Raw genomic sequence first — 22,505 nt, forward strand, 5'->3', positions numbered from 1 at the left:
GTCGCTTCTCCCAAGTAACAAGTGATAGGACAAGAATAAATGGCCTCAAGTTGTGCCAGTGGAGGTTTAGATTGGATTTTAGGAAAAATTTCTTCACTGAAAAGGTTGTCAAGCATTGGAACAGGCTGTCCAGGGAAGTGGTTGAATCACCATCTCTGGAGATACTTAGATGTGGTGCTTAAGGATATGGTTTAGTGGTGGACTTGGCAGTGTTAGGTTTACAGTTGGGAGTGCTTTCACCTTCCCTAGAGATGGATGAATATCCTGGGTAGCAGCCGCAAACTTCTCCTTGGCAGTTACCTGAGAAGTTTTCTTCATGTAGGACTTGGGTCCATGCCAGGTAGCTGCCCAGCACTCCTCCCAGGCATCTCCAGGACTATTTTTGCCTCCTCTGGGGTGGATAAGTTCTCAGGTAGCAGTCCCAGACTGCTCTAAGGTTGCTAGCCAAGGCGTTTTGTCCATGATGGAGGCAGGTCAATGCCCTGTAGCTCCCCAGGACCTCTCTCAGACAGCTCCAGGACTGTTTTCACCTTCCCTGGAAACAGCTGAAGTCTTGGGTAGAGGTCACACACAACTTCTAGGCCATTACCTGAAGAGTTTTCTTCCTGTTGGAGGCAGGTCCACGCTCAGTAGCTCCCCAGGACTCTTCTCAGGCATTTCCAGGAGCATTTTGGTTTCTTCTGGAGACTGGGGAATTCCCTTGTAGCAGCCCTAGACTATTCTAAGGTAACTACCTGGACAGCAATATGTATGATGGGGGAAAGTTAAAGGTCTTTTCCAATCTAAATGATCCTATACGTCCAAGCCAGTGCCCTGCTCCCAGCTGTGTAGGAGAAAGGAGGGGTAGTTTTCCTCCTCAGCCCTGCAGCTGAGCCAGGTACACAAAGCCTCATGGGGTCACCTGTCTCTTCGTCTGTCTTGAGGTGCTGCTTTGAATTGTAATTTAGCCCAAGCTACTTTAGAAATCAGAACCCCGTAATGCAACAAATTCCCACTTGATGTCTGTGCTGAGCCACTGCATCAGTCAGTTAAAGATTGGCTCATACCATCTTGATGCTCTGCAGCAGAGAGTTCCCCACACTGGCAGTGGTACATGTAAAGGGACATGTTCTTTGCTGTGGACTCGCTGTTCTTTTATTTCTCCCCGCTGTTTCCCCCTTGTTCTCGCTCCGTTGGCTAACTGGGAAAGAATATGTGGCTCTGACCAAAATTTTTCCAACCACTATGGAAAGTACTATTGAGAATAAGCCAAAAAATGTTGTCCAGAAGCTTTTCTAAAAATTCGCTTGCTTATTTTAAAGCCCTACCACAAAGTTTTCACCAGGCTTCTCCTAACTTTGAACATTAGAATAGGCTGGCTCTGGTTCTTCTTCCCCTTCCAAGTGAAGTGGCTTTGGTTCACTACTCTCTAAGATTTTCCCAGCATGCTAATTCTTCTCTTCTCAGATTTGCTTTGACAGCAAACCCCGGATTATCAGCAAAGGGACCAAGGACACACCATCTGTTTGCTCCAACCTTTCTGCCAAACACAGTTTCCATGACAACAAGTGAGTGAACATTTTTTGTGCTGATGGGAGCAATCTCTCACAAGTCCAGCCAGTTTAACTCCAGGGCCTTGGTCTCTTTCTTTCTTTCCTCCCTATGGGTTCCAATCATAGAGCAGCTCAAAGCACAATAAATAGCGCTGTCTGCTTCACCCTGTGTGTGTTTGCTTCTGGTGCTGAGGGGTTTCAGGCATCAGCAAAGCCCTTTGGAGTCAGCTTAAGTTTTTCATTGACTTAATTTGCCTTTCAGTTTGGCCTTTACATAAAGGTCAAACCAGAGATCCTCTAGCTCAGGATCCTGCCTCTGACTGGCTGGTAATGAATGTTTAGGAAAACAAGTATAAGAAACATGTCAAGTACACAGTAATACAACCCCTTCTGGTTCCTGGCAACCTGAGACTTAGGGACTTGCTGAGCCAGAGGAGTTGGTAACTTTGCTACATATTTTGAAATGTGTCTGATCTCTGAATTTAAGCAGAGCTGGTGCTTCGTGTTTCTCTGGCCTGGCTGCAGGTGTCTGGTCCACATTGTGCGTTCCACCTCCCTGAAATACTCCAAGATCCGCCAGCTCCAGGAGCACTTCCAGTTTGACGTGTGCCGACACGAGGTGCGTTATGGCTGCCTGCGCGAGGACAGCTGCCACTTCGCTCACAGTTTCATCGAGCTCAAGGTCTGGCTGCTGCAGCAGTATTCAGGTGAGTGTGTTGAGTTGGTGCAGGACTGGTGATGCATACACCCAAGTTTCCTCCAGTGTGTACTCAGGGCCAGTTGAGAGGGGGGTGATTTGGGAGTACTGACAAGTTGTCTCTCACTTGTGCATGTACTTACTCTGTCTCCTCGGGGACACAGAAGAGAGGGCCAAGGTGTTCTCTGAGATGGTTTGGCCCTTGTTCCTTTACATGCGCTCCTGTAATTTGCAGACCAGGAAGCCTTTCCCTTGGGACCAGCTGCATAAGTTGAAATGATTATTAGATTAGGTAGGGCTGAATCCCCAGAGGTGTTTTGGTGCTTAAATCCTGTGCAAGACCCTAATGAGCAATAGGGCCCCTGAGCAAGCCTCTGGTGCAGTGAGAATGGCAGCATGCACAGGTGACAAAGCAGTTATATAAAGGAAGGCTGTGCATCTCCAGTTTCTCTAAACAAATTCACCAAGTGGGAAATTGCAAGATACTTGGTGTTTCCCAGAAAGGCTTTGATGACATGCCTCTGAAGACTCTGTTGCATAAATTATATTCAGGTCACTCATATGATGACACTGCCACATCTGACACTTTCAGTCCTCTCTCTCTCTCTCTCTCTGTCTCTGACACATTGGAGGGTTTCTCTTGCTGCTCTCCTGTTAACCGAGTAGATGGTGGCCCACCCACAATGCTACCTACATCTTTTTTCACTACAGGGTCTTGCTTAGTGCAAGATCCAGCCTGGTAATGGGAATACTTCAGAGATTAAATATGTTGTGGATGTTTCTCACCATTCTTTGTTGTAGTTGGGGGCAACCTTTCTAATTTATTGTTCAAGCACCCGTCACTGTTTTTCAGTGCAGTCCTTGGCTTTGGCTTGGCTCATGAGGGACAGTGGTGAACAAGCAGCACACTGTGGCAAACGCTGTTTGGCGTCACTTACTTGTGGCCATAGGAAATTAAAAAAATACACCATCAGAGTTTCTAAGACATCATGCTGCCTGTGAGCCATAGGTCACCGTTGCTGCCCTACATGCTTATGTTACTGCCCATGGTATGCTGGGCACTCAAGCATCTTGCTCTTTTCCCCACCCCATGATTGTTTTTTTTGTTGTTGTTTTTTTTTTTTTTCTTTAGAAAAAGTTTCTTTGCTCCCTCCTCATCTCCCTCCCTATTCCTTCCTCTGTAGCCTGTAGAAGAAATTGTTAGATTGATTTTTGCTTTTTGCCTCCTTTACTCGAAGAGGTGATTTCCAAAGGGGAAGCTGAGGAGATGAAACAAGCCATGAGTTTAGCTGCAGAGATGGTCAGTAAGCCTTGTGCTTATTTCCGTCTTTTCCAACAGTGGGAGAGCCATCATCTTTGTGGGTTTTTTTCTGCAGGGCTGTATATATAAGTCTGCTTTCCTTGTGAGTTTGCCTGCCTGGAGTGGTAGTTTATTACCTCTCTTAAGTGTAGCCCTTGTTATGGAAACAGCTGAAAGGTAGTTGTTGCCACTCTCTGGGAATGCTTTAGCTTTGGAGCAGAGTGTTTGATTTGGGCATTGTTTGCTCGGCAAGAATAGGAAGGGAGCATCATTCATAGCAGCTTGCATTTGAAATCAGTGGGGTGTTGCATTTCACAGCCATTTGAGCTTTTACAGAGCTTGTGGCTTTGTTCATGGGGAAAACAATTGTATTAGTGGAGTAAAGATTCCCAGGATCTGAAAATGTGGACAAGCAAGACTGTTTTCTTGTTCACTGTGGCTTTTCGCAGACCTATCTCGCTATCGTCTTCCATCAGTGGAAACCACAGAGTCTGTGCTCACTAATGATGCAAAAGATGCTAAAATGTTCTAAGTAATCAATATATGGGCCTTTTGGTTCCCAGATCATCTTTTTGGGACAGTTCATGCTTTAGATAGCTGGTATATTGGAAGATATCCTTTCATATTTGGGAAGGGGTTTTTTACCAACCACCACATTTCTAGACCATATTGCTGAGTTAGTTCAGATTTCTGGGACTGGAAGAAGGCAGTCACTTGCTGAGAACTTCATTTGAAATTCAGTCTTCTGTCAAGAGCTGTATATGCTTCTCCCGTTGGTTCTGCACCCCAGGAATCACATTGCAGGTGTGTAAAATGGAGAAGATGAGAGCTGCTTTGGCCCTTTCTCTGCCAGGTCCAGTGCAGCACATTAACTTTTTGCTGTGGTTTTCCCAGCTTTATAGTTTTTGTCCTCAAAGTACAGATCAGCATTGTGTCCAGCCCTGGAATACTTGGACACTGAAAAGGGAGTTGCAGATTTTCTAACTCTGCACAGTTTCTTCTTTCTGGGATTGATGTTTTAAGAAGGAGAAAATCCATAAACAGCTCTGATCTGGGAGTAGTACCAGCTATGCAGCAGCTACCATTTTGGAGACCCGAGCAAATGTTCCCGAAGAATGGTAAAGTTCCCTGAATGCTTTTCATCCTGTCCAAGCCCTGTACAAACAGCAGTATTGTTGCCTGGCAGAGACCTGGACAGCTGAAATCACAGATGGGGAAACTGAGGTCAGGAATGCTGTGACTTACCCAAGTTACACACGGCCTAAGCTGAGATGAAAACTTGTGTTTGCTGGCCCTAAAGTTCTGGAACATGCTGGCTCCCAGATCAAAGATCATGCCCCTGTGACATGCCTGAGGAACACCTCACTTCAATAATAAAAGCTGTAAGCAAAAGCAAAGCAAGCAGTTTTGCAGCCTCTCTGTGCTGGGGGTGCTCCGTCAAGGCCATCCTCAGCACTCCACTTGTTGCAGTCAACTGGCTGTTGTAAGCTACTTACTTCAGTTTGTTTTGGCAGCTACCTCGGGTCTTTATAGCACTTAAATAACATGGCTTTTTTTTTAACAAGAGTCCTCACATTGACCAGACAGTTCCTACTTTTACATACTTTGGCTTGTTTAGTGCTCTGAGAATCATAGCGCCCGTATAGCTGATTGGTGCTGGCAAAGGCTGTTCCCTCCCCACTTGAGTTGATCAGGAGCTAATTCCTTAGATAAGGTCTGACGAACCCTTTTTCATGTTATCTGATGTTGCGTTTCTGATTCCTGAAACCTTGCAGATCTTTCCTTGCTGGTTACATACAAGCAGCTGTCCTTTGGTTAGTTTTGCACTGTTGGCCTTTCCTTGCTACCTTGGTTGTGCTTAGTGTTTGTGTTGAATTTCACCTTTCCTCTTCACCTACTGATTGGTGGGCAGCCCCTATAATTTGAAATATATAACAGGCTAATTAATCCCAGCAGGAATTAGGTGAGATTTCTTGGGTCTTGGGGATGCTAGATGTGGTCTTCCAATCTAGTAGCAAAAACTCCAATATACAGTAGATCAACAGTAACAAAGCATTGTCTTCAGGGCCTGGGGTAGGATCTTTTGACAGAATGTTGGGGGACAGCCTTGGTCAAGTTCTTGACCCCTAGTGAAGAGTCATCATCTTGGAGGCAGCATCTGGGTCCTTTGCAGACAGCCTGAGCTGAATGCAAGATCTGAGTGAGCCCAAAAGACCAAACTTCCCCTTTCGTTTGGCTTGTGTGGAGAGAGGAGCTTCCTCAGCCTGTGCTTAAACATGTTCTGTGGTGGGTTCCCTCACAAACCATGACCTGACATCACCAGTGAGACTGTTGGGAGCTGTCAGCCACCCAGAGGTTACTAAGCCCCAACATAAGAAGTCCTGCAACCCCTCCCTCCCTCCCTCTCTCTCTTCTCTTGGCCAAAGCAGGGTAGCTCAGTCCTGTCTCCCTTTGTTCCCAGGGATGACCCATGAAGATATCGTGCAGGAATCGAAGAAATACTGGCAACAGATGGAGGCACATGCTAGCAAACCAGCCAACAGCATGGTGAGTAAGGTGCATCTAGGGCTTGCAGCCTAGTTTTGCTCCCAGATGTTCCAGCACTTTCTCTGTTTTCCTCCCACTGCTGAGCCTGACAGGTCCCAGGCAGACCAGGCTGGCCACTGAGGAGGAGGACAGCTGAGAGCTTTCCTGGTTGCAGTGCTAGCAGTGAGCTTTATGCCCTGTTTTGCAGCATTGTTACCTGCTCTGTTCAGTGGTGGGGTGAAGCCTCCAGATCAGGGAGGGCAACACACAGAAAGTAATGCTTCCTGGGACACTTTGCTAGTAAAATTGGGAGACTTCTGGGACTGTGGCCACACAGAGCCGGGACCAAAGGTGTCCTGCTGCCCTTTAGTGGCCAAGGGACAATACAGCAGTTTGAAGGACTCTTTAAGAAGTGACTCATGACCCACAGGACTGCTCTGAATGCAGGAGTGGGTGGAACTTGCAGCTCAGGTGCTGTTGAGGCTGGGCAGAGATCTTAGTGGTGCTTTGCCAGGAGGCTGTGAGCTTTGCCTCGCGTTGTGCCATCACTCTCGGTGTGGGAGAAGGTGCCTCTGACTGCACCCTCCAGCACTGCCAAGAGCTTTCTCTGGAGGGGTGTGTTATAAGCAAAGGGCACCTTTTTGTTTGCTTTCTTCCAGCCTGTTGGCTAGGGCTGGCACTGCCTTACCCTTTTTTTTCCCCAAGGGTTTGTTCTGTAGTGTAGGAGCAGAGCCCACCCAGTGAGGAAGATGCTGAGCTGAACCCTGAGGTTGAACTAAAGCAGTTTTGCCATTAGAACAGGGAGTTTTTTGTTCTTTAATTACTTTCAGAAGATACATCTGATGAGATGAGAAACTTCATGCCTCCTAGCAAGCTCTCAGGCATAGGAGCGATTCTCTCCCCGGAAAAATGGTGGGGAAAGTATTGTGAATCTTTTTTGTTCCCACTTGACAGCTTGCTTTCCCCTTGTGGAGGCCCGAGCTTACCACCCCTTGGCCTCTGCTTTACTGTCAGAGCAAGGGTGCTTGACTTTTGTTTGGGACCTCTCACCTAGGAGTCCCTCTGCAGAGACCAGCACTGAGTGCATCTTGTGAGCACCCTGTGGAGGAGGTGTTTTATAGGAAAGGGATCTGAGTCACACATGGTGCATAGCAGCTTTTTTTTTGCTAGCTTATGGGCCAGCAGTAGTGTTCTGAAGGCTGTGGGACACTGATGCAGGGGAGAAAGCAGGTCTGATGGCCATGGGTTAGCCCAACAGGAAAGATGCAGGTGACTGCACCGATGCTTGCAATGGGTGCTGTGTCTACCTATATACTGGTTATGCTGCATGAGATGGAATTATCTTTGAGGAGATGCTCATCAACATACCTGTGCAGCCTGTTCTCCAGTTGTGGTCTGAAATGACTGGGGGAGAGGAATGGGAAGCAGCAGTCCAGAGTAACCAAGGTCTCTAGATCCCCAAGCTGTCTGACTTGCTTAAGTCAGCTTGTTCTACCCTCTCAGTTAGCTGAGAGGACAAGCTTCTACAGCCTTTATTATATGACAAATGAGCTTGGATGATCTGAATGGTCCCTGCGGAGAGAGCTGGCTATGATCTCTTTCTACCCAGTGTGGGGACAGAGGCAGCTGCCTGCATCTCCACAGTGGAGGAAACTAAGTGTGAATTTGCAGCAGTTTGTGACAGTAGTTGGATTTATATCAGCAATCCCTGCCCCATGGAGGGTGAGGTCTAGTGGCTGGTTCTGTCCTGCCTGCTGTGGATCTGCCTGTGTTTTCCAGAAAGCTCTGTCTTGTCATTCTCTGTGCATAATCTGGGGATAAAAAAAAGACAGATGGGCAGCCGTTTTCCTGTAAGCCTTGCAGTTTCACATTCACCTTTGTCTGGAGGTGCTGCTGCTGGAAGAACAAGTTGTTCAGCGGGCATGGTCAGAGCATGTCCTCTGAAGCACGTGGGATCTGGATGCTGAGCGAGGGTTTCGTTTCTGGCTGTTGGGGCTTGCAGGGGGCAGAGGATCAGGAAAAGAAATACCAGTGTATTTCACAGCTGCATCAGCTGTCAGGGGATGGGCAGAGAGCTACAGTTTCTGGGCTCTGTGGGCAGTGTTAGGGCTGATGGCCAATGACAAAGTCTGGTTGTGCCCCAGAAATGCCTGTCACAGAGCTGGGCTGTACCCTCCAACCTTCCGGGGCATCAGTTTGTGTAGAGGTGAAGCAGCAGCCTTGTTGGTACAGTCAGAAAGTGCCTACCACCAGCACCATTGGCTGTCTGTCTAGATTGGTAGCCTGGCACTGGCACTGTGCAGGGAGACAGAGTCAAGCTGGTCAGACGCATGTGTTTGCAATAGCAAACTGGGGCTTCGGCATCAGCACGTACTCAGCCAGAGGGCTGTGCTCTGGGATGAGACACTGGCTTGCTGCCGAAGACCCTGGGGGCAGAACTAACATATCTGTTGAGAGATGTTTACTTTTGCCATTATTTTCTCCCATCCAAGCAGGCTAATGTGACTCACAGTTTTCTCAGCGTCCTTCCAGCTTTCGAAGTTGGCTGCCTGGCAAAGACAAACTTCCCAGGAGTGCTGTAAAAGCAGACCCCTCCTTCCCACCATCCTGTGTGATCCAGGCTCACCCCAGCGCCCTCTGGTCAGCGGAAGCAAAGTCACTCCCGGGGATTTTGCTGCAGTTTCATCACAGCTGCCAGTTGGACTCCGTTAGTGGCTGGGGCTATCCAGTTGTGGAGGAAAGAGGCAGGCAGCGTACAGGGACCCAGCAGCTGTGACAATGCAGGTCAGGAGGCCTAGCAAGAAGTGGAAGATGAAGATACACTGCTTGCTAAACAGCGGTCAGGGATCTCGCACTTGGCCCCACAAATTTGGTCCAGTAGAGGGTTGCTGTAGGAGTAAACCCAGTGGCTGCAGATTGAAGAGGCAGTCAGCAGGAGGGACTGTTGCAGGTAGCTGGGTGTCCTCCCATCGCATCCCTGAAAATTAAGGGGTTTTAACCCTCTTTTTTTCTGGTTTTCGAGAGCCATTCTGTTTTTGCTCTGCTAATGAGCTGCAGAATCCCCATAAAAACTGGCCTCAGAATTCGCAATTTAAGCATGGAGAGGAAAGGAAAGTAATAAGGGGTACTTGCACCTAACTACAGCTCACTCATTTAGGTGTCGGAGTAACCTGGGCTCCTCATGTAGTCCCCCGAGGCACAGGGCTCCTCCAGAGAGCATTTCAGTAGCCCTGAGAGGGGTTCCAGAATTTGAGAGACACGAGTAGCCATGCTGGGGCTGTTGCTTTCTGCAAAGCCTGAAGTGGAGAGCTGTCGTGCCAAAGACGTTTATTTATTTAGTTGCCATGGCGCATAGCTAACACTATATTGTCTGGCTTCATAGCAAGGGGTGGTGCCACAGCCCGAGGCACTTTTGCCTGGCTTCATCTCCTAGAGCCTCATGTGATACTAATTTCCACACTGTTGGTTATCAGCAGCCTGCCAGGTATGTGTCTTGCCTTTACAAATACAGTCATGTAGCAGTAACAGCAGCAGCTTTGATTTTTCGCTTGGCTTCTAATCCCCTGGGAGCATACATGCCCACTGGATTGACCAGCAGTTTGCATGACTGATGAAGAAATGCACGGGACTTCTTTTGGTTAAAAATTTGTGGAAAAAGCAGCCCAGATCACCACAATTACCCAAGAAGCATTTTCTTTATCTCTGATCTGTTGTGCCTCCTGGAGCCACTCGATTTTTCTTTTTGCTGGGTTAGTAGATTTGAGCCAAGCTTCCTGTCTGTGCCGAGACATCTGTCGCCTGGAGGGTTATATGGCAGATAGCAGCGGGGCGATGAAAAGGAAGATGCCAGCGGTGCCTTTTTGTTACCTTAGGCCTGTAGGTTGGGGCGGTCAGTGGCGAGCTGTGGTGTCATTTCCTTTGGAGATTAAAACTCCTGTTCAAAGGCCAGACGTCTGAGAGGGAGGCACCTTACTGCCTTCTGTGATATCCCAGAACCCTGCTCGCCCTGCAGCCGGACGCTTTGATGTGTTCTTGGTGGTCACCAGCACCGGTAAAAGCTGACAGATGACCGAGTCACATGCTGGATGCCACCAGAAAGTCTGTCCTGCTGGCGAGTAGGCCAGCACCGCCGCTGCTTTTCAAGAGAGAGGATGGTTCTCTGGAAGGGTCCTTTTGCTGGGACATCCAGAGCGGCGATGGCCTCTCGTAGTCGGCGCAGGCAAAGGTCAGCTCTCTGGTCAGCTTTTCACAGCGATGGAGGACCCAGTGTGTATCAGCTCTGCTTCTCCGAAAGACGGGGTCTGGAGGATTCAGAGGGGTAGTCGATAGCTTACGTGGGGTTTCCTGGGAGGTGCTTTGGTCCTGCACCACCTGTGCTCGCGGCTGGGGGGGGATGCGCGTAGGGTCCAGGCTTCTGTTCATCAGTGCCTGGCAGCAGCCTGCTCCTTCTTAGATGCTCAGGGTTAGAAGTCAAGGCACGGCCGCGGGGATGGGCCGCTTAGGTGGTTGGCAGTCAGAGAGCCATTGTACTGGTACGGGACCTCTGTGCTCTTTGGTTTGGAAAGGAACCAGAGACGCCAGCCTCGTGCCTTCCTGTGGTGGTAGAGTGTAAATGGCTTTTCAGAGGTGAGCTCAGAAAATGTGAGGCAGTGGTGACAGGGAGACCGGCTCCATTTTTTCCTCCCTCCACAATCTTAGTCATAATCCCAAAGGAAAGAGCCTTCTCATGGAGACGGGTAGAAGGCCAGTGAAGTGAAGTGCATGGGAGGATATGAAATATGTACCCTGACAGTTGTACCTCTGTCCAGAGATCGTGGTGAAGTGAGGCCTGGTGCAAAGTAAACCTGCCCAGAAATGACTTTGAAGGGTATTAACAAGAGGACCCGGCTCTGACTTCAGTGTGTCAAATGCTGGACGTGACACGAGCCTCTTGGTCCAAAAGCGGGCGCGGTGGGTCCTGCGCGGTGACGCAGCCAGGCCCCCTCCCGAGGGGGCTCTCTCTGCTGTGCGACTGAGCTCTCTCCCTGGGTGGGAAGGGGGACTTACCTGAGGGGAAGTGGGGATTAAGCACTGGGGCAGGTCTCACAGAACTTGTCTGTACGTGGAGATAGGCTGCAGGGGTTTCGCAGCCAGGCCTGGCCAGTGCTTGAAGCTGCCAGGCTGGCTGTGCTTCTGTCCAGACATCCAAGCCCAGGAAATCGTGCTGAAGCAAGTGGTGGTTTTGCTCCCGTCTGGTATCTCAACAGGCCACCAACCATCACTGGCAAAGGAGGGCTGGGCTGTGTCTGATTTAATCTGGCTCGTTGCTGGCACATGGGCATGTGGGAAGCTGCCAGTGTCTCTGTGGCACTTTGGGGGTTGCGTTTTGGCTCTGTTTGCTTGAAGTTGTGGTTCTCTTCTCCAGGCTTCTCCCCGGGCTCCCACATCAAGCACCTTTGACCTCCAGATGAAATTCGTGTGTGGCCAGTGCTGGAGGAATGGGCAGCTGGTGGAGCCAGATAAAGACCTCAAGTACTGTAGTGCCAAAGCCCGCCACTGGTGAGCAACGCAACCTTCTCTTTCCCTCACCCCTCCTCAGGGAAGGTAAGAAGCCTTCACCAGGGCTTCATCTGGCCTCTTCAGAAGAGGCTGTAAGGTTTCTTAGCAGCCTCTCACTGCTCGGGGTGTTTGTCACTATAGCAAGCATTGCAGACTAGCTGTTTTCCAGTTTCCAGCTCACTTCTTTACTGTTTGTATTTGCTGACAGCACTGTGCAGATTGTTATTCCTGGTGTGTGCAGTCCAGCTCCCACAATTCCCTTTTTTCCCAGATGCTATAATTTCTTCTTAGCGAGGTCACTAAGATGGTTCTCCTCTGCATTTGTCTACACTCCCATCTGTTTGCAAATGTCTGTCAGGTCGCTATTAGCAATGATTCAAGGTATTCTGCTGCTTTTTACATTAGTTTCCTTGGCATTGCTTTGGTTGCTCTTCTCTTACACGTCTTGTCTGTTTGCACCTCCTGGCTCCCGAGGGCCTGTGAGGATGTTCGGTGTGATGGAAGAGGAATGTCAGCTGGGAGGTCACCATTAGGTGACTTTCCAATGTGGAAACTGTGGCACCTCTCACCCAAGCAACCTGGCAGGACAGGGTGGAAGGGTTCATAGGACTTCCCGTAACACAAGCCGCAAAGGCATAGTCCAGCATCCTCTTGCAAATGTAAGACCTTTGATGAAAAAGAGACAGAAGCAGCAGTTGCTGGAGGAAGTGAGCAGGTGAGGATCACTTCCCAGAAGGGGAAGGATAACATCTCTTCATGCAGCTGCTGAATAGAGCTGGGGGTTTTGCCCAGGGTATCTCCTGGTGATCACTCACTGGTGCTGCAGGAGAATTAATACGTCCTGGCACCTGTTCATAAGACAGTGCTTGTAATGACTTGCATTTCTACTGCACCTTTCAAACAGAAAATATTCTCAAGTGTTTTTCATGGATCTGATTGCACAAGAATTGACTGTGCCGAAGAGTGGAATGCATTTGTTTGGTATAATCCATGGTGATGCCATATGGGACTTGGGAGAGACTCTTGTGTCTTTATGAGAAGAGATATCCCAGGAAATACATGATAAGTACAGGGAGAAATCCTCCTGAACACTGTTCTTGTGGCTTCTCTGTCACAGATGTGCATGTTTAAGAGCAGCTGGATAGCGCAGGGACAAGCTGGACTGAAGGATCTGGTCATGTCTCAATATTTAAGGGTCTCTGAGGAGAACAAAACCTTGTTCTGCTCTTTCTTTTGCCTCTCTTGATTTATTCTCTCTTCTTCAGCTGGACGAAGGAACGTCGCGTCCTGCTGGTGATGTCCAAAGCAAAGAAGAAGTGGGTGTCTGTCCGACCACTGCCTTCCATCCGCAACTTCCCACAGCAATATGATGTAAGGCCCATGCCTGGCACGGCCAGGTGCCCCTTCCCCTTCCCTCCCACCATGGTGCAGTGCTTTGAGGGCTCCTCCCTTGCAGGCCTGGCAGGGAGGCAGGCACGTGTTGGCTGAGGTGGGAGGCAAGGACAGACTGATGGCAGCAAGGTCTCAAACACATCCAGCAACAGGATGGAGCAGAAAAAGGAGCAGCACCTGTTTAAACTACTCTGTGCACGTATGCAAGTTTCTGACGTCGCAGTTCGTGCAGTCACCATCTCAAGAAGTAGCTGGCACAGGGTTTGGGAATGAGATTTAAGTCTCCCCTTAGGTCAGGGTTTCTCAATGTGGGTGAGAGGCGAGACGGAGCGCTTTGGAGAAGCCTATCCCTGCTTTAGCTGTGGCTGTGCTGCTGTAGATTGTGAAACTTGCTCATGAGATGTGTTTTGAAAGCAAAACTAAAAACTCAGCTGAAAAGCCACGTGCTGTGAAGAAAACGACAGATACTCAACCTCTAACCCCAGGCCTGAATATGGCGATGGAGAGTTTCTCTCTCCTTCTCCTTTCCTTTCTCCCTGAAAGGAGAAAGCTCCTTTCCCCCTACTCTGGGGGGTCTGCTGCCCCTTACTCCATGGGCAGGTGCAAGGCCACACGCGAGGCCTTGAGAGCTGTCCAGTTGCAGGCCAGTTGCTGGAAGCTGGTGAGGGGAGCAGGAGTTATTTACAGCTGCTGCAGTAGGAGATGAGGCCAGCAGGTGAGTCGCAGATCGTGCAGCAAAGCAGGTTGCCACACGAGTGTGTGCGTTGCCTGAGCTCCCACCTAACCTCAGCCAGAGAGGAACAGCGTTGTCGCTTCTTCCCAGTTTATGTGGGCCAGCTGGTCTCCACACTGCTGTCCTCCTCTGGTGACAGGACTGGGGGGAGAAGGGAGGATCAGTAAATATGATGCTTGGAAAGCTTCTCATTTTCTCTGGCAATGATGCTGTTGGTAGCTGTGAGGTAAAGTTGCATGCGTGCTAGTGTAGTCGAAGCAACCTGTAAGGCCACTCTTCACCCACTTGGAGATGGCTGGGGAATGAGTCACCTCTGAGGACCAGCAGCTTGACCAGCAGGAGACACTGTTGGGTTGATCCAGGTTGCTCCCTGCTGTCTCACCCAGGGCCAGCACTAAGCGTACCTGCACCTGGTCACCTATGGAAATGGCAGCAGGAGAGAGGCCAGGTGCTGAACTGAGCTGCCTGCGTGTTCGTAGGGAAAACTCGCCCTTGGTGTCATCAGGAGCTTGAGGAAGAGAAGCATGAGCTAATGACGGATGAAGTGTCCTGTGTGCGACCTCTCCTGTGTGCAATTTAATGCCATGGCTGGTTCTTTGAACCCACTTTCCCCTCTAGCAAGGATTGTTTGTGCAGATGCTAAATTTTGCTCTCTGTTTTTTAACAGTTGTGTATCCATGCACAAAATGGCAGGAAATGCCAGTATGTGGGCAACTGCTCCTTCGCCCACAGCCCTGAGGAGAGAGACATGTGGACCTTCATGAAGGAAAATAAAAGTGAGTGGGGGAAACGTGAGCCAGAGAGTTTGGGGAGAGGGAAGAGGACATTTGGGCAGTGGATGCAGGGTCTGTTAAGGTCTTGACAGCAGAGGTGGAGCTGGACAGAGGTGGTACCCTGAGTTTTGGTGGGATTATGGGGCAGGTCCATCAACAGTAATTTAGAGCTGCTTTTTTCTTAAATGTGCATTTATATCTTGAGTTCCTCGCTCTGGGACTCGTGCACATTGGTCCCATATCTTGCATCGCTCCATCGCTGCCCTCCCTTTCTGCAGCTCTTTGAATCCACCCTGTGCTGTCCCTCCAGTTGCCTGTACTGCCCCAGGCCTGGCTCCATATGGAGCTCTGCTAAAGCACCGATTCCGACCCGTCGCTGCTCCTGTATCTTTCTAGTCTGTCTTGTATCTGCCTTGGCTTTCTTGCCTGTTTCTGCCCGTATCCCTTGCTCCTGGGCTGTGGCACTCCCCGCTCATGGCATTGCATTAAAGGGGCGGATTTGAGATGCTGAATGAGAACATCGTTGGGTGGTGCCTTTGTGGAGGAGCTTGTCTGGAATTAATTTTGCAGGCTCCCAGTTTACGTTTTGGGGGATAGCTGCGGGGTTGCTGATGTCCTGGCCAGCCAGCTCTCTGTCAGCAATCCTTGTTTATTCAGACCAACATCAGGCTGGGAAAAAAGACTCTGCTTGCAAGGCACAGTTGTCCAGGTGCTCACCTAGCTCTGTTGGGAGATGCTGGAAAGCTTGAAGGGTTTCAGGCCTGCCCCGAGTTTGTTCGGTCTTTATGCTTGGATGGAGGAGCTTGCTTTCTGCTGGGCCAAACACTGTTATTTGTTACAGTTCACATAACTTCGTTGCTGAGGCCTTTAAAGCAGATCAGACCAGTTTGGGTGTGTTTGCTCAAGCACGAAGGTGAATCTTCAAACAACAACGTTGTTTCAGTTTGGGGGAATTTGCATTCATTATCCCCAATTGCTTTGAGTTCCTCAATTACCCATTTAGTGAGAAGTAAATCACTAACGCATTGCACTTAGAGCATCACATGGGTGTCTGCAAACATTTATGTTTCCACAGCCTCGCTCAGGAGCTGATCTTGGCAAGGCAGACATGCAGTAAAAGCTTCCACCCAAAATTTCCCTACCCACTAGTACGCTGAGTGGGTTTTAAACCAAGAACTCTAAGAGACATTGACTGCAGTCCTCTGGACAGGTTTTGAACTTGGGGCAGGCTGTCATTACGTCTTCCTCCCCCGTGCTTCCTGTGGCCAGCTTGCTTAAGGGCTCTCCTCCCTCTCAAGTGCCGAGGATGAAGCCTAGCTTTGAGGGAAGGGACACATCTGAATCCAGCCTCTGCCTTAGGTCCCTGTCTGGAGCCAGATGTCTGCTGAGGTCAAGCAGGATCAGGCCTGATGGAGAATCACCCTGTGGGGGTGAAGTCCATGGAGCGCTTTCCCTCCTCCCTGAATGCTTTGTGTAACCGCTGTCACGGTTTCCCCTGGACTCACAGAAGACACCGGGTGGTGTGATGTGAGTTCGGTTCCTCACCTCAGGCCTCGAGCCTGGGGAGGGGACATCAGGCCTCCTGAGCGCAGCCCTTCAGTCTGACGGCAGGAGCTGCTGCGCAGGAGGGGGTGGGTAGGGCTGCCCCCCCCCCAGCATTCGCCCGTTGTTTGTGCGTGGTGTGGGAGGTTGCCTGAGTGACTTCACGGGTCGCCTTTGTGCAGTACTAGATATGCAGCAGACCTACGACATGTGGCTAAAGAAACACAATCCTGGGAAGCCTGGAGAGGGGACACCGCTCACCTCACGAGAAGGGGAGAAACAGATCCAGATGCCCACCGACTACGCTGACATCATGGTAATCAGCTGATCTCTTGTCCTTCAGCCCTCCTCCTCCTCCTCCTCCTCCTCCTCCGTGCTGACAGCCTGCCCCTCTCCTGTGCTCTAGGTGTGAGCTAGCTGGGACTGTGTTGCTCTTGTGGGGCAGAGCCCGTGCTAATGTAGGGTTAAATGGGCAGCTTGGGAGCAGCGCAGCAAGGGCAGCACAGATGAGGCGGGAAGGGATTGACCTGGGGTCAGCAAGGCTCTGCAGTGGCTTTTCTGTTAATCCTCGAGTCAGTAGGAGTCCACCTGAGGTTCCCTTTTGTGTGGGCTCAGCCTCTCCCCAGAGTTCCTGCCGGCTCTTGAGAAAGCCAGCAAAGCCATTGCTGGCCTGTTGAAGAGCTGGGTCTGCAGCGCAGAGGCCTGGGAAAACTAGAGGCAGATGTGTCTCCTGAGCCCAGGGGTGGTGGCTGCTGGAAGGGTTGGTGCTCCTGAAGGGTCCTGCGTTGCCCACGCGCCCGGGGGGCTTTGCAGTCAGACCCGCCCTGGGCCGTCGGCAGGGGCAGGGGGGCCACAGCAGTGACCTGAGCTGCCCTGTTCTCTGAGCCCGCGGGAGCCGTCGGTAGGCTCCAACAGAGCATCTCCTCTGCTCCCCCTCAGTGGCAGCACAAGGCGCTAAAGGTGACACGGCAGGGATGTGCGGGTGGTCGTACACGGAGTGGAGCTTCCAGGACGCTCTGGGAGGAGAGGGGGGAGAGGCCGTGCCCCCCCAGGGAAAGGCGGGTGGGTGGGACTGTTAACACACTGACTGGCCCTTTGCCCTGTCTGCACCGGTTAGATGGGCTACCACTGCTGGCTCTGTGGGAAGAACAGCAACAGCAAGAAGCAATGGCAGCAGCACATCCAGTCGGAGAAGCACAAGGAGAAGGTGTTCACCTCAGACAGTGACTCCAGCTGCTGGAGCTACCGCTTCCCCATGGGCGAATTCCGGCTCTGCGAAAGGTACCGTTCTCTCATCTGCCTCCTGTGCCGCTGCTGCAGGGACAGGGCAGCAGGCCCAGGACCTCCATCATCCCTCCTCGTCCTCCACCACCACCTCCTGCTCTCACAGAGTCCCCAGGGGCTTCTGCTTGGAGGGGTAGTGGGATGAGCTGACAGGTTTGGGTGCTGAGGAAGCTGCTGTTGGATCCCAGAGGTGCTCAGTCGCACTACTGAGCAGTAAAAATACATCCCCGAGCACGTGTCTCTAGGTCAGGAGAGCGAGCTTCGTGTCTGCGCCTGTGCCCTCCATAGCCAGGACGCTTGCAGCTCTCAGGCTGCTGAACAGTCTGCTTGGCCCAACGCGTGGGGGAATCCCAGGTGCTTTATTAAATGGTTTTAATGTCTCACACCCTCTGAATCAGCGCCTTGAGGGGGCTTCAGACGGCTTGTGATGGTTAGAAATGACATTTTGGTTAGAGAGAAGGCTCTGTCTCTCGTGACTATTAACCTGGCATTTCCTCTCTCGTGTGGTGGTTTCTCCTTATCCTGGCCCGTTTCCAGTTCACATTGTTCCGTTCCGTTGACCAAATCCCCTCATAGACGTTGCTCTGTTGGCTGCTCTGTTTCCGTGTCCGGCCTCCGTGCTGCCTTCCCCAGCTACGCGTGGCTTTGTAGGAGAATCACTCTGCCCTTAGGAAAGAGAATTTGCAGCATGTTTCAGTGGGCCCATAGCGAGTAGCCCAGACGGGGAGCTCAAAACCCCGTCCTGGGGGTGCCCTCCTGACTGCGCTCCTTGTGCCGGCAGGTTCCAGAAGAGCAAGGCCTGCCCCGAAGGAGAGGAGTGTCGCTATGCCCACGGCCAGGACGAGCTGACGGAGTGGCTAGACCGGAGGGAGGTGCTGAAACAGAAACTGGCCAAAGCCCGCAAGGACATGCTGCTCTGCCCCAGGGATGACGACTTCGGGAAATACAACTTCCTATTGCGGGATGGCGTATAGTAAGGGGTGGGGGGGGTGGGGAGCCTGTCAGCTGGAGAAACACGGGGCGGGTTTTCCGAGAGTGGCAGTAGCAGGGGGAGCGAGATCTGTCTCGCAAAGAGAACTTTTTCTTTTCTTTCGTTTTAAGATTATGAGACGATGATTTATTAGTGGTGAATGAAATCGTGAATTTGATTCTCCTTGGGCAGCGAACGCCATGCTCACTGAGTTTGTGATCTGTCTTCTCTCTCTTCTTTCCCCCCAAATTCTCCTTCCTCGCCATCTTTTTGTTTTCACTGTCCTTCAAAGGAAGGAATCCAGTCTGTACTGGGCTGCAAATTGGAGAATTTCTTCTTGGGTCATTCTCCTGCCCTTCAATTCAGATGCGGCTGCAGAGGTCTGGAGGACAAAGGGCCAGGTATCTGGTGAAAGGGTGACCGTGAAGTTCATGTGCTCCTTTTCTCAGTGCTGCAGAGCAAGCCCCGCTTAACACTGCTGCAGCCATCCTGCTCTCCTGGGAGTTCAGCACCAGAAGAGTTAGGAATTGAGGTGCAAAAGAAGGAAAACCACTAGATCTGGCTTAAAACATCAGTGCTTAAGCTCCTGCTGTCTCTGTTGCCCTGAGACATCAGCTGGTGCTGAGGAGGGTAACAGCCGTCCGGTGTAAAGAGTGCATCTAAAAGCAGCAAAGTAATAAAACTGCTCGCAGCAGCAGGAGCTGGACTGTAGGTGACTTCAGACTGTTTCAGCTGACTGTACCCAGAAAGCAAGTCGGTGACTGATGATTAGATGCCTTTCTCAGTGTGCGACAGGTATTCAGGGTGGGTAGTTTGGGCTGGGTTTTTTTTTTTCGGCTGGTGTGACTGCCGCAAGTAAGACTGAAGCCATCTAGAAGGTGCAGTGGAGACTGTGACACGCGCCGTGTCACTGTAGTCCACGCGGCAGTGCCAGGCAGGAGGAAGGCTGTAACCAAAAGGGAGCCTGTGTTTCTGTGTTGCCTGGTGTCCTGAAGAGAGGGCGGGAGGTAATGGGGTTCCCTTCTTGTTCTTCAAAAGGCGGGTGTTACTGGCTCTTCAGAGCTGCGGTTTTCCCTGCGCGGCCGGAACTGGGTCGGGACCCGTTTAAAAGGTCACAGCGGAGCAGCACGGGTAGTGCTTTGCTGATGGGAACCCAGCTGGAAGGGCGCTTCCCAGCACCAGAGGCCCGGCCCCCTCCTCCTCGGAGCCGGGAGCTTGTGGGTGCCCAGGGCGGGTGGGCTGCGCCCCGGGGCAGGGACCGTGCTGGGGGGAGCGGGGCCCAGCCGCGCGCCTGCTCCTGTCCCGCCTGACGTGCACCACGATGCTGGGCTCTGGGCCAGGATTTGTGGCTTTTACGGTGGCAGCGGGGCGAGGCAGTACTGCCCCGTGTGCCAGCCTTGTCCTTTCTGGCTGTCTCATCCTGTGAACGGTGTGTCCTGTCCTGAGCTTCCCTCTCCTCCTCTCTTCTGCAGTCCAGCTGCCTCTGCAGTTCTGCGTGCCCGGATGGCACCATCCACTCAGACACAAATACGTCTCCCTCCCAGCCCTTGTAGGGGGATGCCTGTTTCATCCAGAGTCTCCCAGGACAGCAAGCTCAGAGCTCTTGGCGCTGGCAGGGCTGTATCCGTGGTAAATAAATACAGCCTAGCCGTGAACCGCTCGGCGCTTTGGCATTGCTGGGTCCCCCTTTTCCCACCCTCCTCCCACATCATTGGGGTTCCCTGCTTCAAGAGCGATGGGATGTGGAAATACAGGAGATGTGGAAACGCAGGAGATGCTGTGGGGACAGCTGGCACCTTACTAAACCAGCCTCCAGGCAGGTGCATCAGCTCCGCTGGGGTTGGTTACGGGCCAGGACCTTAACATCTGATGATACGGAGGTGGTTTAGTGGGAGAAGAGCGGGGGGGAGTGGTTATTTCCATCTCTGCCCACGTGTGGGGCTGGAGAAGGATCCGTAGTGCTGTGGGGTGAGAGAGTGACCGACGCATGGCTCGTTTTGAGTGGTCGGGTGCTGCATTTTCTCCTCTGCCCTTCGCCGTAGCTGTCTGGATCGTACCTTCTCCTGGTGCTCCTTGTGCTTGACTGGTCCATTTTATAAACAGAGAGTCAGTCAGGGGAGGGGGCAGGCATCAGCTCCCGCGTCACCTCGTTCTGCTCTTCTCGGGCGGAGGCGCCGAGGAAGCGAATCTGGAAGAGGGAACGTTGGAATGCGTTTTTATTTTTAAAACAAATCTGCATCTCTAGTGTGACTCTAGCGTTCGCTGCACCGTGATTTCTCATCCGATAACTCGTTGAGGTTACAGAGTGGGTCGCTGTCCCCTCTCCCCATCTCTGCAATGAGATCCGAGCTGCCTGGCGGGGCTTCGGAGGTTTGGGCTGGGGCCGAGGCGGGGAGGGGGCGAGCGTGCGCGAGGCGAGGGAGGCCCGCAGTCCCAGGGGCTGCGTCAAGAACCTCTTCTTGTTTTCCCCGATATGATAACCTGGTCTGTGGTGTTGCAGTCCTTTGTCACCAGACTTGTTTTAGTGTGTATATATGTGACCCCTCCCGTGAAGCATATATACACAGGTATTAAATATATCGCTCTATATAATATTATATGTGTGTGGTATCGAAGGAATCTTTTAAATGAGGGTAAAGGAAAAGGACTCGGGCCAGGAAACGCAGCATCTCCAGTTTAAATATGAAGACTTGTATTTGGGTTAGGGAAAGGGAAATATCAAAGAGGGGAGGGTTTTATATAGATAGGTATACATTTTGAGATGGGACAGGTTCCCCTGTTCACAGTTTTGAAACCCCCTAGGATGTCCGCGCAGTCCCGTCTCACTGAAAGAGAATTATACTGCTAACTAGCGAGTAAAGTTCTAATGATAAGGCTTTGCTTATATTATTTAAAGGGACATTGTGAAAGGCAGGAAGCTTCACACTTGACTTCCCAGGCTGGCTTTGTCAAGCCAAGAGGGTTGTCTTCATCATGTTATGTACTCTCAGCAGACCGGCTCGGCGCTCACGGCTCTACAACAGATCAACCACAAGCTGTAGGGCTGCTTTAGTGGTGCATTCACAAGATTTGGTGATAACTCTCTCATCAGTCACGTGAGGGAAAAAAGAAAATTTTGCAGCACAGAACCAAATCTGAAGGTTATTAACAAAAGAAGTGATATTTTAATTTTATAACATTAGAACAGAATCTCATATCCTGTAAAATCACCACACACACTCACACAGAGCAGGGACTTTGATTTAGATCAGCTTGTTAAATGCTGAAGGACTTAGTGAAAATCTTTTACCAAATCCTTTGGTAGGGGCAGGGATTTAAGTGCTGCTGGGGTTGGAGTTAACCTGACCTTTCCAGGGGGAAGTGGAAAAACAAAAAATACCCTACTTAGCTTGTATGAAACTGTATGTCACAAATGGCTGGGCTTCAGCAAGTGAAAGGAAAAGATAGCAAGGGGATGCTGCAGTTCTGAGCTGGGTAGTAATGATTTCGAGTCCTTTAATATGTCTTTGTATTAATATAATTTAAGAATACCACGCTTTACTATTAAAAAAGAACTTAGTATCTTTCATAAGGTCTAGTATCAGGATAATAATGTAGATGTTTTAACAACATTTTTGTTTTTGTTCTTAAATAAAAAAAAAAAACAAACAACAAACTTGCTTCTTTTAGCCTTTGTAATAGAAAATAAAAGTGTGCACTTTAAACCCTCTCCTGATCCAGTGTGTGTTTGCATTTTTCAAATAACCCGCAAAGACTTTTTATCTTGGTTTCAGGTTTCCCTGCTGTAAGGAGGGGAGCAAAGGGAGCACTTCAAGCATTGGATCGCTTTTGCTTTCTCCCATCTTCAAGTATGATCTACTGCTCTTCTTGCTGAGTGGAAGATTGCCTGTGTGTGTATTAACAGATTCTGCAGCTCTTCATCAGACACACAGTTCTGGTGAACTTTAGGTGTATTTAAGATTGATTTTTTTTTTTTTTTTTTTTCTTTCCCCCAAACACCAAGAATCCATGTGCTCTGCATTAACACATAGTTTCAGGTGTTTGGGTAACCTGTGTTTTGAAACTTCCAGTAATCAGGTCTCATAATCACCTTCACCTAGAAGTTGCTCTGCTGTGTAGGCTGCTCTGTTCAACTGGGTCAGCCAGTTCTTTAGCCTGCCAGCGTGCCCGCTGCCAGGGAAAATGCCCTCAGCCCCACGCACCCAGCCGCATGCAGCT

General features: G+C 50.6%; 1 protein-coding gene across 8 annotated transcripts in view; it reads left to right on the forward strand.

Moving 5' to 3' along the window:
* ZC3H7B (zinc finger CCCH-type containing 7B) overlaps positions 1–21,997 on the forward strand; it is a 50,393-nt gene extending 28,396 nt beyond the window's left edge. For 7 of the 8 annotated variants that reach the window (XM_032996761.2, XM_032996762.2, XM_032996763.2 and 4 more), the window contains 9 exons: positions 1,447–1,547; positions 2,058–2,239; positions 5,991–6,076; positions 11,460–11,593; positions 12,859–12,964; positions 14,386–14,494; positions 16,216–16,349; positions 17,151–17,314; positions 18,099–21,997. In XM_032996761.2, coding sequence (XP_032852652.2) covers positions 1,447–1,547; positions 2,058–2,239; positions 5,991–6,076; positions 11,460–11,593; positions 12,859–12,964; positions 14,386–14,494; positions 16,216–16,349; positions 17,151–17,314; positions 18,099–18,291 — 1,209 coding nt within the window. In that variant the 3' untranslated portion in view covers positions 18,292–21,997. Of the gene's footprint in view, positions 1–1,446; positions 1,548–2,057; positions 2,240–5,990; positions 6,077–11,459; positions 11,594–12,858; positions 12,965–13,049; positions 13,576–14,385; positions 14,495–16,215; positions 16,350–17,150; positions 17,315–18,098 lie in introns of those variants that run through there. The other variant, XM_042792116.1, reaches the window with a different exon arrangement.
* Positions 21,998–22,505: the final 508 nt, after the last annotated feature.

This window comes from Tyto alba, unplaced genomic scaffold, assembly GCF_018691265.1.
Source record: "Tyto alba isolate M040663 unplaced genomic scaffold, T.alba_DEE_v4.0 Super-Scaffold_2, whole genome shotgun sequence".
In the NCBI taxonomy this organism is placed as follows: Eukaryota; Metazoa; Chordata; class Aves; order Strigiformes; family Tytonidae; genus Tyto; species Tyto alba.